The 15,840-nt window shown below is 37.8% G+C and overlaps 1 protein-coding gene across 1 annotated transcript in view; it reads right to left on the bottom strand.

Annotated features, from left to right (window-relative positions):
* RASGRF2 (Ras protein specific guanine nucleotide releasing factor 2) overlaps positions 1 to 15,840 on the bottom strand; it is a gene marked incomplete at both ends in the record, with an annotated part of 117,991 nt that overhangs the window by 24,645 nt on the left and 77,506 nt on the right. The window contains one exon of the mRNA XM_079548525.1: positions 2,356 to 2,462. Within this exon, the coding sequence (XP_079404651.1) occupies positions 2,356 to 2,462 (107 nt within the window). The remainder of the gene's footprint in view (positions 1 to 2,355; positions 2,463 to 15,840) is intronic.

Here is a 15,840-nt window from a genome sequence, read left to right as displayed (position 1 = left end):
CCCTTGGTTCATGCACTAACCTTGACCTGTGTTATTATACACTGGAGAGTAGAACACTAAAATGAACCAAAGGGATCCAGAGGGAGGAATGGAGGGTAGGGAATAAGTAACTTGTAAACTTTGTAAGCACACTTATGACAGATGGCTGAACATTTCTGAACATAGGCTACATACTGTTTTATGACTGTGCAACACCTTGTGTACCCTTGGCACTGAAACACTATGAATCAGTACCATCATTCAGGCAAATAAATAACTTGTAAATAAATTACTATCATTGGTGGATAAGAGAACATGTGTACTAAGTTAATCACATCCTGCAGAGACAGTCATATGCTGCAACACTAAGCACATGTGCATCCAGCACTCTAAAGAGAAAGCTGAACAATGCTACACGATTCAGCCATCTAATGCCTTTGCATCTTTTTATCCACTCACGAGGAAATGGCATTTTGGCAGAAAAAGTCTGGAAAATGCTATCAAGAAAACACACTGAGTGACTTGCTTATCTTTGCAAATACCAACTTATTTTGTCAACTGTTTTCCTTGCTATCTCTTTTTTTAAGCAAATAAAACCTGCCCATTTCTGTGGATGAAGGTGAAAGATGTCCCAGGTACGCTGATGGCCTGTGAATGATGCAAATACCTTAAAATGTAATAAAGTCTGTTGATCCCATGGAATTCTTGTGCTTCAACTGTTTTGTCATTTTGGAAATCTGCATTTCTTCAGCAGACACTGGTGGCTAAGGGTTCTCTGGTTTGCAGATTGTGTTCTTACTGTAAAATGAGGCTCTAAGCTACTGCTCTCCAAGGACTATCTTTCTTCACTGGCAATATTTCATACTGTTTGGCTGAACAGTAATTCTTCTCTCGCCTTCCTTAAAGCAGTGCTGATCTTGGCTTATTTGGCAGAAACTAGCCAGTCATTTCTGTTTTGCTTAAGTCTTGTGTCCTTCCTTTGTCCCTTGTCTCTCAAGAAACAACACAAGCAGCTGATTACATGCTTTGTTACTGCAGCATTCATTAATTTTTGTGCCAAAGTCCTTGCATTTTAAAATATTTGCTTTACTGGAATAGTGGGTTAAGAGAGAGAGAGAGAATTAAAATCTGCCATCCTTGCAAGAGAAAAAAACAAAAGGCAGTAATGATTAGGGAGCTCAATTAACAGCTCCCTCTTCGAAAATTCACTGTTTTGGACTTTCGTCCACTACCTTAATTCCCACAATAGTTTTAAAAAAATAATAATTGTGTAATTTTCTGTAAAAGTAGGTGCAAAAATAATCAGGACAATATTGTATTTTTGCATATTACTGGAGGCCTTTGACCTTGATTAGAGGCCTTGAACAAATAATGTCTTCATTTCCAGGAGAGAAAGAATATTTTTGTTAAAGTGACACACTGACGGAGAGCGCTTACACTCTTCATAGTTACTCTGTGTTTATACTAGGGAATCACGAGAACTCAATCAGGGTCAGCCCTGAAACTAAACACCAGTTTAATAAATTGTAGAGATTTACTTAATGCAGACAAAAGTCTGATGACTCTGTCACTTAATCAGCATGGAAGGTTGACTCATAGCACTCACTTACTGATAGCTATAGCACAGACACAGCATGTACAGTACAATGCCAAAACCTCTTCTTTGGCTATTCAGCTTTTCAAACACAATCAGTTTTCACACTTGCATTTTCTACTGGCTTCATTCACTAGCACATCTGATCTCTATTAAAACTAAATCCATTCTGAGGACGAAAAGGGAATAGTGTTTAATACAGGTGAGTGCTGCAGTCAGCTGTGCAATAAACCCTGCTTTGATCACGTGTTCTTGATTATTAATATGGAGCAACAAAGCAGTCAAGATGTTTCATATGCTTCCATAATGCTCTCTTGCAAGTTTCCTCACTTTTTCTGTCTCTGTTTTCATTCTTCCATTCATTGTTTCTTTCAGTAATTTTTCTCATAGTCTCCTGGATGCATGCAAGATTTTCCAACGTACCTCTTCCCTTGCAGCTTAAAAGACACTGCTATGTAAGAAATTCTACTAGTTACTCCATTTTGTGATCAGATTCATAGAATTGGACTGTAGAGTGACAGAAATGATGGACTGGTGCATCTTTCCAGATACGCTTCAGAACAAATATATATGTTCTTTATGCAAATATCTTTATGCATCGCAAGTATTTCAACACATTCAATCAAAGTAACTTAACAGCCCCACTGTATTTTGTAGAGAGACTCAAAGTACATAAACTGCATTTGTTCAATGAGGTCAGACAGCATTTTTCCGCTTACGCAATACTTTTGGAGAGAACAAGTGCAACAACACTTTGGAGAGAACAAGTGCAACAAGAATACCTGAGAGTGCTTGGAGACCCAGTGACGTAAGACATTCAGGACACGATTAGTGGCTGCTCTGCGTATTATGAACTCTTTGTCACACATGCGTTCAGAATTGCTAAAACCTATGAGGAAAAAACACACACATAAGAATTAAAATTAACAGAGGTATTACATTTCTTCAAATCCTGTATTTGTAACTGCTAAATAGAAGGCTTACTTGAGCATTTGTGAGTAATGAAAAGAAAGTGTGTATTTCAAACACGATCATTTAGACCACTGTAATTATGCAAAATCAGTACAATATCATATAAGCCCATCATAGACAATACAGATATCTACTTGGTTTACTGTTCAGCTTCAGAAAGATGGAGAGTATTGGCTTGAAGACAGGTCTCTCATCAGTATGAAAGAAACAATACAAAACATGACTAATCCAAAAGCAAACAGAGCCTGTAATCAAGCAAGCTATATAAAGTGAGTGTGATTTAGAAATTGGAAAGTGGTACATCATAGATGTGGTACATTGTAAGGAATCAGAGAAGGATAACAGTTTAAATACAGAGGAGAAAAAGTTCAGCACAAGAAATGTTCCTCCCTTCATGAAAGCATGTCCTCCCTTCATGAGAGCACTGTACAGGGCTCTACTAGTCAACAGCACATACAAACAGCTTATTTTTTTTACCACTGTAGTAACAAGAAGGTGGGAAGGTATACAGAAAACACATTTACATACTGAAAGAATGATGTGCCAAACACAGCACTTCCCCACACATCTTATAATGTCAACTTTTTTTTAGTCATCAATATTTACTCATCCAGAAATATTTTTAAAAATCACAGAATCATGGAATTGCTCAGGTCCAACCACAACTTAACCATACGCATACATAACCTAACGCTAACAGCTCTCCTCTAAATCATGTCCGTGAGCACCACATCCTAACAGTTCTTAAACACATACAGGGATGGTAAGTTTCTTATTACATTCACAGCATTGTTTCTTGCCTGTCTAGTTTTGTTGTAGCTGTATATTACTAATAAAATGATGATATTAAATACTTCTATTAAAAAAAAACAAACAACAACAAATGATAACTCTGACAAAACTCTTCAGAAGTTAATTTTTCTCTAGGTTTCTGTTGGATTTGATCTTACACTACATTGTTTTCCATTTCACATTTCACATGTTCCATTTCAGGAACAACTGGAAACTCCCTTACATATGGATCAGTGCTTTGCAATTTTTTTTGGCATGAATGCTGTTCTGAAGCCTCTATATTATTAGAAAGAGCAAAGGGGTGCATCTGTTTATTCTGTGAAAAGAACATTTGAGGTGTTCTCAGAGTCTAGTATTAGCATTATACTATTTTTATCACAGATATTTAATATATTCAGTCCAAAAAACTAAACTGCTGTTCTGCATTTCCAGACAGAAGGAAAAAAAAAAAAAGTGTAACTGCAATTATGTATTCTTTACTATAGGCTGAACCCCAAACAGATTCTCTATTCTATTTCATGGACATGTGTTTTGAAGTATGGCATATGACACTGTAGTTGATATCTACGACTCAGTACTGAAGGAATTTTCATATTAACACATCTTCAGGAGTTTCATTGCCCATAAACAGCAAAGTAAACAAAATCTCTGAGGCTTTACTTAGTAAAAGGTAACCTAGGCAACATTTTGTGTGTTAATTTTCCATGCTTTTCACAGTTAACCTCTTGCAGAAGCAATTAGGCATACACATTATAAACTGCTCAATTAGCCACTTGATTGCAGCAGTGAAAGTCACAATGAAAATTATGTATTAAAGCAGCAGAGTCTCTATGAAAGTAACATTAAAGAAAAGAAGTTTTGGTAAGCTGAAAGGAAAAAAGGAGAGATAACTACAGAAACAGTTTCAAGCTAGCTGCAAAAAAAAGAATAAGAAGAGGAAGAAAGGAAAAATGTAAAGCCCCAGGGATCACTCAGCAAACTTCTATGGTTCTCAGAACTTCATCAATTTTTAATCAGTAATTAGCTTTAATGGAATCTAAGCAACATATTTAGTCAGATCCACATAATCAGTAGCTGATGTTGATGGCTTGGTTGGATACACAGAGATGCCCAGCTGTGTATGAAGAGAACTTGGGTGACCAGAGAAGTGCAGGTGCAGAGGTATATTTAACTCCACGCGCGTTAACTCTGTACAACTACAGGTACAAGACTTCAGATAAATAGCTATGTAATGTATTTGTTCAAAACAAAACTGAAAATCTACTGATTTCATAATCACTTTGTTTTTAAAAACCAAACACATCAAAATGCCAGGATGTGCTTCTCTTTCCACAAAACATTTATGCTTGATCGTTCTTTCTGAAAAAAGGAACCCCAAAACATTTCAGGAATGCTTTCTGTCACAGAACTAAATCTGCCAACTGATTTTGAAAAAGACTTTGTTTATAGTATTTTCTTCTCAAAAATTATCTGGAAATGTGATGCATTACACAGTTCCCAAAACAAGCACCAGAGATCAGCATCTTCTATCTAAGACCACAAAGACATGCAATAAAAATAAACAGGCCACCGCTACCCTGGCCTGTTCCTTGCCTACAGTAGTTTCTTTCCACCTTGCACTTTTCAATACTCAACCATGTTTTGGTGTAAAATGCCTGGTGTAAAAGTTGGCCTAGGGAATGGACAGGTTTCTGCTGTCTGTACTAACAAGCTTTCACTGCACCTTCACTTCACATACTTGCTTTCTCTATTATAGTATATTCTCACATACTCTCTTTCTTTATTTCTATTTTATAATTAATTATATCCTTGAAAGCTTTCAGAAAAAATGTGTAAAGCATACTATGCAGGAAAAGAACCTCCTCTGGTTCCACTCCCCATCCCCACCCTCCATCCCCAAACAGAAAATAATAAGGACTAAATGGTATGCTGGAATAACTCAAAAGTCATGGCTAGTATTGTCACTGTTCTTTGTATACGAGGAGATATTTGCTTCTACAAAGATGTTTGGCTTTACCATAGTGTTCTTCTCAACTTGTTTTGAGTAACAATAGACCTTAGCTAGGCTCCACACTTGGTAGCTTTGACAACAACACAGCAGAGTCAGACCTTAAAGTAAAACCAGGTATGCTGGAGAAGGACACCATACCTCCCTGATGCAGCCAAGGTTGGAGCAGGCAAAGTTGGTGGGATTTGGATTGTTCAGAAAATGAAGCCTCTCTTCTGTGAAAATACTCCCAGTTGTTTCTGCATAGATAAGGAATGAACAGCAAGCAGTTCTGGACAAAGGGAGTGATTATTCCCACCTCAAAAAGGGGTGACCAGACATTCTGGTCAACATTGAGGACCTGCTCTACAACAGAGATGCAAATGAAGAACTGTCCTTCATGAAGGATGGAGATGTGCCAGTCATCACTGACCAGTGTGCTCAGATGTCCAGAAGCAAAGCAAATTATCTTCACTAGGTCTACCACCAGAAGTGAGAACTTTTTGAATGGTGTTTAGCACACCACTCATTCTTAGCTTTTCAATTCCAAACTAACTGATAACTGAAATGGGAGCTAGAGACTGCCAGCAGATGGTAAAGATGGTTACCATTCACATCTTTAACATGCCCATCAAGCACAGATTAATTAGATTGTACTTAAAATTCTAAGTTTTTTTAGTAACTGCTAGATAAACTTCAGTGACTATATACATGAATTTTCCATTACAATCATAGACAAAAGCTATTATTATTTTTATCTACCCACCTATACTTCAGAAGAGATAAGTGTAAAGATATACATAGATAGGTATCAGCAGACCTATTCAAAACTAATATGACAACTCCCTCCTAGACAGTACAGCAACATCCTAAACTAAAAACACCCACCATTCAAAATGCTGGACTGTATTATTCCCGATGCTAAGAGAACTCTGATGCATTGTCAGACTAAATAAAAGTTGGTGAATACTGACTGTGAAAGCAAAAGAAATTTCTTTAGTTCTCATAGTCACTAAATAGATCTTTTCATTAAAAAGAATGTGAGAATACATAAGAAATACAGTACTCAAGAACAAGCAAATTGGACAGAAGTATGGTGTTAATTTTAGGAATATTATAAAACTCAGAAAAAAATAGCAGATGAAGGAACTGTAAGCAAATAAGATCACTAAGCACTGCTACCTTCTGGTCTTCTAACTTCAAAAGGAAAGGTCTAAACGAAACACAAAGAAAAAGCAACAAAAACTTACTACCACAGCAAAATTAATATAAAAGGAGAAACATGCAAAGAGAAGTTCTTGGCCAGCATTCTTTTTTTCCAACTTTCAAAGCCATGTGGTCTGTGGAAAAGGAAGTGCCAAAGATAGCCACAAACAGACGTGACTGCTAAAGGTAACCCAAATTCTACCTATCCTTCAATCCTGACTACTTTTGAACACATGGTCTAGCAGGAACTGCATGTCACCTACTGCAAAAAGCAGGTGAGAGCCAGAACCTTGCAGGGCTACACAGTATTTGCTTTTTCTTGTCTATATACAAGCATAAATAGAAATAATATCTTCTGAGAGACAGTGCAAAGCATGCAATACAACATTTGAGACTATAACTCCATTGCAGCAGATTAAAAGGTGCACTTACAACAAAGAAACAATTCCACTACCAAAGAGCTTGCAATCTTAGCAAATTAACAATCCAAAGCAGCTGCTCAATATGGACAAATGGGAGAGAACAGTGGGACTGAGGGAAAGTGCCAATAAGGCTGACAGGCAGACTTTGCTGAACAGCAAGGCGACAATGTACTTACTATTAACAGAACTGTATCCAGGTGAAGTAACAAAAAAAATATGGTATGCAGAGAAGCAACACAGAAACGTGGCGCACAATTTCATCCACTTTATGGAAGTCAATGGCAAAAATAGATCACTAATTTTACTAAGCCCCTTTGCTCATTAATCACAATTTTTTCACTCTGCTAATGCAGAGTATAAGAGGCTGGAAGAGATACATAGTCTCTGTCACACACTGCCCAGGATTCTTAATTGAAGCACAAACCTTTATGGGTCTGCAGATGTATCAGCTAAAAGAAATGGCACTGAACTAAGACTAGACTTGGGAACCAAGAGAGGCTTCAGCTCAGATGCTTACTGCAATAAATTGGAAGATTTAATTATACATCTCAGATCTATCCCAGAGATCATTAATTCTACCGAGCAGTTTCCCGTTATGCGTTCAGCACTGACAGATCTATGCTGATATTCCTCATATACTTTTCCTACCTCGTTTGGGTCTAGAAACAGTTTTTAAGTCTGATTATACAGTCCCTTGCATAATACCATTCCTGTCTGTGACTTAGGCTCTTAGACAGTCTTAGCCATGGAGGCTGTAAATCTATGTAAAATTAACAAAATAGCCATACTTCTCGTTTTTCAGTTTCAGCTGAGATGGAATTGTCTTTAGAGTGTCTGGTATGATGCTATGTTTTGGTTCTAGGGGAAAAACAGTGTTGCGAACACACTGATGTTTCTACTTGCTGCTAAACAGTGTTGTACAGAGCTACGACCATTCACAGTGAAGGGTCCAAGGAACTGAGAGGGAACAGAACTAGGACAGCTGACTTAAACTGGTTGAAGGAATATGCCGTATCATATGACATCATGCAGAAGGAGAGTACTGAATGGGTGGGAATTCATCTCATTCTCTGCTGCTCGGGGCTGAGCTGAGCATTGGTTAGGGGGCGGTATCACTTGTTTGTGCATCACTTGCTATGTACATTCATACATACATATTTATATATAGTCATAACTATGATCCTTTACTTTTTCTCTGGCTTAGGAAATAGTTTTATCTCAACCCACTAGTTCCACTGTTTTTTTCCTGATTCTCTCCCCCTCTGCACTGGGAAGGAGGGGGAGTGAGCAAATGACCGTGTGGTGCTCAACCACCTACTGGGTGAAACCACAATACTTGATCAGTTGAAATTTTATCTAGCTTACTATTCAGAAGCAAATGCTTATGGGAACAATCTTTAAAATGGACAATTTTAAGGCAGCCTTTCCCATAGTGCATAATGGCATAATGCAGTTTGGAAGTTAAGCATCATTTCAATTAAATCAGGGGCAAAGCACGCATGATTTCCTCTAAGCTCATCTTCACCATGGTTCCAGAAGAGGATAAAGGGGAAGGGTCTCATTTAGCAGAATGCCAATATTTTCTATGATTCAGTTAGGTTTCTAGATTGAAATACATTTCCCAGGTAGGACTAGATGCAGACTCCAAGGTGAAGCAATCAGAACATTTCATACCATGTATCCATTTCGGTCCTGAAGGATGCAATCTTTCCACATCGGAAATAGCAGCAATATTTCTGATCATTAATAATCTTTACTGTAATCTAGTTTTAAGAAATTTATTTTTCCTGCAGTGTCTGCTGAGATGAATATAGGCTGCTTTCACATGTATCTTCTTCACATAATGGTGATACAGAACTTTTACCACATGCTATCAAACACAATGCTATCAAACACAAATCAGCACTGATTTGCCATCATTGTTAGTTATTAGTATTAGTGCTACTTCTTCTAACATAATTTAATCACCCTGCTTGTGCACTTCTCTTTAGACTGTTACACAAAATCCAGTTTCACCTCCAGATGTTTTTATTACAGGTAATATTATCAAAACTGTTATTTTTGAAGCTACCACAAAAGAAAACAAAGATGTTGAATAAACATGAATCTCAACATCTGAAGACACAAACACATTAAATTATGACCGTATATTTTATATAAATTGCTTCCCTCATGAGAAAGTGTACAGCACTTTACAGTGGTAGATGTCATTAGCTATCCCACTCATGAAGCAAAAGCACAGAAGGACACCGTATGTCACTGTTTCTACCACCTTTCAAACTCCTACAATCTGGACCAGATTTAAGGGTCTTACTGTATGACATTGTGAGATAAGAGAATGGACCCTTCCCACCAAAAGTTACAGGATAGTCCCAATAGCACAGTCATGTTCTGCATTTTCTTGTTCTACTAAGCAAACTTGTCTCTATCAGAAATTTACATAATTCCCCATTTAAAAGCCACTCTCAACCAACCAAAGCATTTATACTACACATTTTGCTCTGTGTGTCCTAAAGGAATTGATCAATGCATACTTGCTTTTATACTTTGCTGAATATGTCAAAAAAACCTCTGGGTCCAGGTATAATAATCATAACAACTTCATTTTATTCTTCAGTGTTAATACAGTAGGACATGATTCCTGACCGCAATAACTAACTTGTCAACAGTTATGATGATAAATCACCTATTTGGAATGACTTACAATTTAAATTCCCCAAATTAGAGGAAATTTGTCTGTACTTAAGAAGAGTAACTACAGCTAGTTTCTAGTGACTCTCCTAACAAAGAATTCTTCATTTCCAAAAAGCATTTTATCAGTCAGTTTTAATAAAATAACCTGGAATCAAATACTGATGCTGCATTATCATCTAATACGGTTGAAAACTGCATTCCAACAAGTGAGGAGGTAACAACCTCTACTGCCTATAAAACAGGCATCCAATAATTTTAAAAAAAAAGTGTAAAATACATTTTCCTTTCCTTTGTGTTTTTTTCTTCTGATAAATACACTCATGGGCTGTAAACCAGCCCAGCTCAAATCCTGAAAGCTCAGGGTTGGCAAACATCAGCGGTACTTTCTGACCTGAATAAAGAATAAATGCAACACCCAGGCTTCAACTAGAGTGATTTTCATACACAAAGCCTCTGCAACATACGTAGCACACCCACACCTAATTTTAAAAGGCTTTCACTGACATAACTAAAAAGTTTGGCTGACAGTTTTAAAGATATACGTGTTTATTGGTCATTGATTCTCGAGCAAGTAAGTGCGTTTCACAAATTCTCACAGAAAAGCATCAGAAAGCAAGCAGCCTAATATTGATAAGGAATCTAAACTTGCAAGGATTCTGTTCTTCTTTTATTTTCTCTCATTAGGATATTAGATGGCCATACATCAGCTAGCTGGAGAATGGCAAAATGGAAATAAGACCATTTATATTAACGGAGAGGAAAAGAAGCAAAAAGAAGACGAACTCCTACTCACTGCATAAAGAACAGCAAACCTGACCAATAATAGAGTCCTCCTTCTTCAGGAATTACCAGATGTGCATATTCAGATTTATAACGGAATGGTCATATAAGCAGTTGAAGGCTTAAAGGTAGGAATTATCAAGTCTAACCGTGCTCTTCAGCCCACCTTAGATTGAGAGGCATATTTAATCATTTACTATGTGTTGGCTTGGCTGGTTTCATGAAGAGTTAACAGCTCATACCGTATCAAAAGCAGCAATCATTGCAAAAAGAAGAAATTGAGCACTCAAAGCATTTCAGGCTTTTAATTTCACTTTTACTGGTCCTTGGGACTTCTGAAATCATTTTGTTCTAAGAAATATGCTGCTGAAAATCCCTGCTGTATCCACCCACGTCAGGAGTAATTCCAAGTATGTACTTGATTCTTCTGCCTAAAGCCTCCACAGCAAATACAATCTAACTATCAAATCAAGTCAAGGGATTATAGTCTTAGTAAAATAAATCCCATTGGATTCACATGCATCAGCTGACGTACAATAGTGTAACACAGAGAGAGCTATAATTACTGTTTTTCATTTCTGCAAAATATTTATGAGAAAGGTTGGTAAACTATTTTTAAATGAGTCTTGCTTTAGAAAGGATTTTTCTAATAATAGAAACTTAAAGAACACTGAGACAAAGCAGTTAAAATATTATGTTGCGAACTTGAACCAAAATCCCGAAGTCTAAAAATCTGTCTGTCCAGTGAAATAATTTTAGTGCAATCAGGGAAATAAGGTAGACGTCTAAATAATATGCTTAACATCAACACACTATTCCAAGTCCCAATCATAACATTAAGGTTGCTAATTACAATGATCTAGATTAGATGTTAAAACATAGGTACAACGAAGAATGAAAATCCTCCTATAAAGTCAACTATTCAAATTTGAAAATTCTCCCTTTTGTACTTCTTTAAAAAAAAGGTTATTGCTACAGGTAGTCTGGCACACACTTTTGGGAATTATTATTTCTTTTTCAATTAAGATATGCTCTTGGAAGAGCATGACGGAAGGTCAAACTTATTACAGAATCTTTAGAATTTGCTCAACAGTATAAATGCAGTTACGCAAGTTGTTCTAGAAAATCTAAAACACACCTTAGGAAGTAAAAAGCAATCAAGAATCTGTTTGTTAATGTTTTTGTAAGTAAAATTCAGCAGCAATGAAATTGCATTTTTATTTTTGGAACACTGTGACAAACATATGGCTTCAGAGAAAACAGTATCGCTCACTCCTCTGTTAGATAAAAATGAATGTGTGTGCATTAGCATTTACATATGCTATACCCACGCAGGGAACGAGTATCTATCTGTACCTTTAGTCTACAGCACATAGTAGAATACATTTTCAAAAGTAGGAAGAATTGGTAATTCCATTAGGGTAGCACCCTATTCTTTTCTTCTTTCAGCAACAACAAAGGGAGTCGTAATTCACCAAAACCCAATACTAAATTTTGGGTTACATGCCTCTATCTTCGAAACCATATTTGCTTTCATGGAAGTTTTACAAATATTTGCTTGTATGTGTGACATCCAGGCCACACCATCAAAATCTCATGTCCATATTAATAAACCTAACTGTACGAAAGAAAAGATCTTCAATTTCAAAAGCTGCTGTAGCCAACTATATTTACACACTGTAGAATATTATGACAAATTTGCAATGAAAAAGCAACTCTTTTTCCTATGACTTATTTATTATAAAATAACTGTAGGAAACAATTGACAAAGAAGAATTGACCAGCCTACCTTAACAATTATATTTGTAATTGGTTCAGTACATCTTAAAACAGTTCTTTATTGCAGTAATGTCTGAATTATCTTCCATGAACAAGAATGGTGACATTGCAGCTGATGTATCTTTTAATTTGTATGACAACAAAGTGAGTTTGCCTTGATTCCTGCTTTGCATCTTAGTCCTCAAGGAACACAGAGGCAGTTTTTACCTGCTGAAGTGTTTCTGCATTTCATCTCCAGCTTTTCATTTGTTTAATTACAGACTGAGTATACTTTCAACCTGCTTTATCAGCAATACTAAAAGCCTAGCACACCATTTTGAGAATGCTCACAGTCTTTTCAAGAACTATTCAAAGTAAGGTTTCAGACTTTTAAAATACTCAGTGTGCAGAGCCACAAAAGACACGTTAAAGTTCTACGAAAACATACTGCTAGAAAAAGAAAACTGCCTAAAAGCCTTTTGGAATTTTTTCCATCAGTTGGCCTGTACTTTTTACATAATCTAAAGGAAATGTTTAATAAAACTGTTCTGATTTTTTTTTAAGACAATAAGAGTAAAGGTTAAATAGTAAGGAGGCAATACTTCCAAAGTGCCAAATGTATCATTTTTCAGACTATGTGTGAATGGATAGTTGACTATCATGCCAAACAAAAACTGGCAGTATGTGTATCAGTCAACAAAAATCTCTGAACAAAATGTTCATCTTTCAACTCCCAGACCATTTGTGACTTGTTGCTGAAACAAATGAAGCAACTCAGGGGAAAAAAAGCAAACAAACAAAAAAAACACGCAAAGCAAACAACAAAAAACACCAAAAAATCTTCCCAAAACTTATCTCACCAGTCTCATATGAAAGATCATACAACATCACCAGTTGCCTGAAACGTAAGGAGGATAACTGGTAATCTAAACAACCTACACTCTATGAACTCAGATTTTGTAGTCCAATTCTCCACTTGCAAAATCAACATCCTAGGATTTTTTTTCCCTTTCTTGTAAGCGTTCAAAGTTCTACCCCAACTTCCTTCCCTTTTTAGCTTAGGAAAGAAGAGTGAGAAAACACATGTTCAACACATCCCATCCAATTATCCCTTCCACAGCAGGATCCAGTTTCGGGGTTCAGGAATAGGCACTGTGCTATTCTCCTTTCTCAGATAAAATGTTTTTATCCCAGTGCCAGTTTGCTTGCATGTATCTACGAAACAGAACTTTCCCGGCAGCTGTTCCAAGATTAGTACAATAGGTCAGGAAGCACATGGTTAATGGTGTTGTAACTCAGGAATTCACCACTGCATTTACTTTTTTTTTCCTGAGTAGCCAGCTTCTTTAATAAGCTTGAATAAGAAAATAATTTAGGAGAGGGGAACCCACAAAGAATTGATTTCCAAATTTCTGGTGAAGTGAGGAAAATCATTGTTTTCCTCTGACTTTTAAGTTGCAAAAGCAGGGGTCGCCTGAGGCAAAACTAAACTTCATCTTGAAGCCATTGTTTCAATTCAAAGTTATTGTTCTATCAAAACTGCAAGGGAAGATTCAACTTCACTTGAATGCTTAGCCACTTACCTAAAATTGCTAAGCAACAATTTTGTTAAATTCAAAGAGCTCTTAATTCAGGAGCAAAAACAGAAATCTATTCAAATTCACTACAGAATATCATTTAGGGTTATTAAATTAGAAGATAGACTCTAAACAAATTGGTTTTAATCTCTATTTTCATTTCCCAGCTGATTTCTTAGTAAAATATCCTCTGTCAGGAGAAACGTACACAAACTTATCACAAAAGCAGCTTGGTGAACATGTGTTAAAGATGCAGCCTACAACAGAAGATAGTTTGCCTCTCTATGGTAATAACAACATCATCCCCTGTTGCCCCACAGGAGCCTGCCCAGCAGGTCTTGTTGCAACACCAACACCTGCTATGTCCAACACTGCAAAGGACATCTGGTCAATTCCTGACAACTCTCCAGCCATAAGAAAGAAAGCTGGCTGGTCTATTAATGTTTAATTGTTACACAAGCCTTCCTGATGAAGAACAGTGCCAGATATAGAGCAAGCCAATGAGGATTTCCTACCCAAGTCGACCTGCAGCTATTCAATCAAAATGTGGAACACAAGGAAGCTGCATAGTATTCAGGTCTCAGAGCTTCTCAAATCTTCCTAGGCCTTCATAGGAAACTGATCTGGAAATCTCTTCGTAACATGTTCCCAAGAGGGAACAAGCATACTCACTTTTCCATTTCCTTGCAAAAACCAAAGCTAAAAAACAAAACAACCCCTTCCCCATCCTACAGAAGAGATCAAGGGAGGATGCCAACTCCCACATGAACCCTTTATTTTGTGGAGCTAAACACTGCAGATCACTAACACAAAGTAGGGACTGGAAAGGTACACAATTCAAGGACTCATCTGACACAAGTTCAGTACATAATCAGCTTTCAAGAGTTACATCATTCTGGAAATCACAACTGCAACTCATTAAAGTCTACTTCTGTTAGTTACTGCTGCTACATTTAAGATACATTACTGCAGACAGACATCTACAGCAACTCTGGGCAAAGACTTTCTATATGCATTACAACAGCTAATTTTCACATCAGAATTTTCACAGAATCATAGAATGGTTTGGGTTGGAAGGAACCTTTAAGATCATGTAGTTCCAACCCCCTATTATAGGCAGGGACACCTCCCTCTAGACCAGGTTGCTCACAGCCCCTTCCAGCCTGGCCTTGAATGCTTCCAGGGAGGGGGCATCCACAGCCTCTCTGGGCAACTTGTTCCAGTGTCTCACCACCCTCACAGTAAAGAATTTCTTCCTTATATCTAGTCTAAATCTCCCCTTTTCCAGTTTCAAGCCTTTTCCCCTTGTTCTGCCACTGCACAGTGTTATAAAAGTCCCTCCCCAGCTTTCCTGTAGGCTCCTTCAGATAGTGGCAGGCTGCTATAAGGTCCCCCTAGAGCCTTCTCTTTTCCAGACTGAAGAGCCCCAGCTCTCTCAGCCTGTCCTTGTAGGGGAGGTGCTCCAGCCCTCTGATCATCTTTGTGGCCCTCCTGTGGACCCACCCAGCAGCTCCATGTCCTTCTTGTGTTTGGCCCCAGAAGTGGTAGCAGTACTCCAGGTCTCATGATAGCAGAGTAGAGGGGCAGAATCACCTCCTTTGACCTGCTAGCCACACTTCCCTTGATGGAACCCAGGATACTGTTGGCCTTCTGGGCTGCAAGCACACACTGCCTGCTCATGCTGAGTCTTTCATCAACTGACATTCTCAAATCCTTCTGCTCAGGCTGCTCTCAAACCATCCTCTGCCCAATGTGTATCTGTGCTTGGGATCGCCTCTATCCAGATGCAGGACTTTGCACCTGGCTTTGTTGAACTTCATAAGATTGGCATGGAGCCACCTCTCAAGCCCATGCAGGTCCCTCTGGATAGCATTTCTTCCCTCTAGCATGTCAGCTCTACTACTCAGCTTAGTGTTGTCTGCACACCTGCTGAGTGTGCACCCCATCCCATTGTCCATGTTGCCCACAAAGATGTTAAATAACATCAGTCACAGCAACAATCCCTGAGGAATGCCACTCATCACAGGTCATCTAGCTCAACTCCCCTGCAATGAACAGGGATACCACAGCTACCAGGTT

The sequence above is a fragment of the Tetrao urogallus genome (assembly GCF_951394365.1).
Source record: "Tetrao urogallus genome assembly, chromosome: Z".
Lineage (NCBI taxonomy): Eukaryota > Metazoa > Chordata > Aves > Galliformes > Phasianidae > Tetrao > Tetrao urogallus.
The sequence above is the reverse complement of the archived record's forward strand: the minus strand, read 5'-3'. Positions and strand labels throughout refer to the sequence as shown.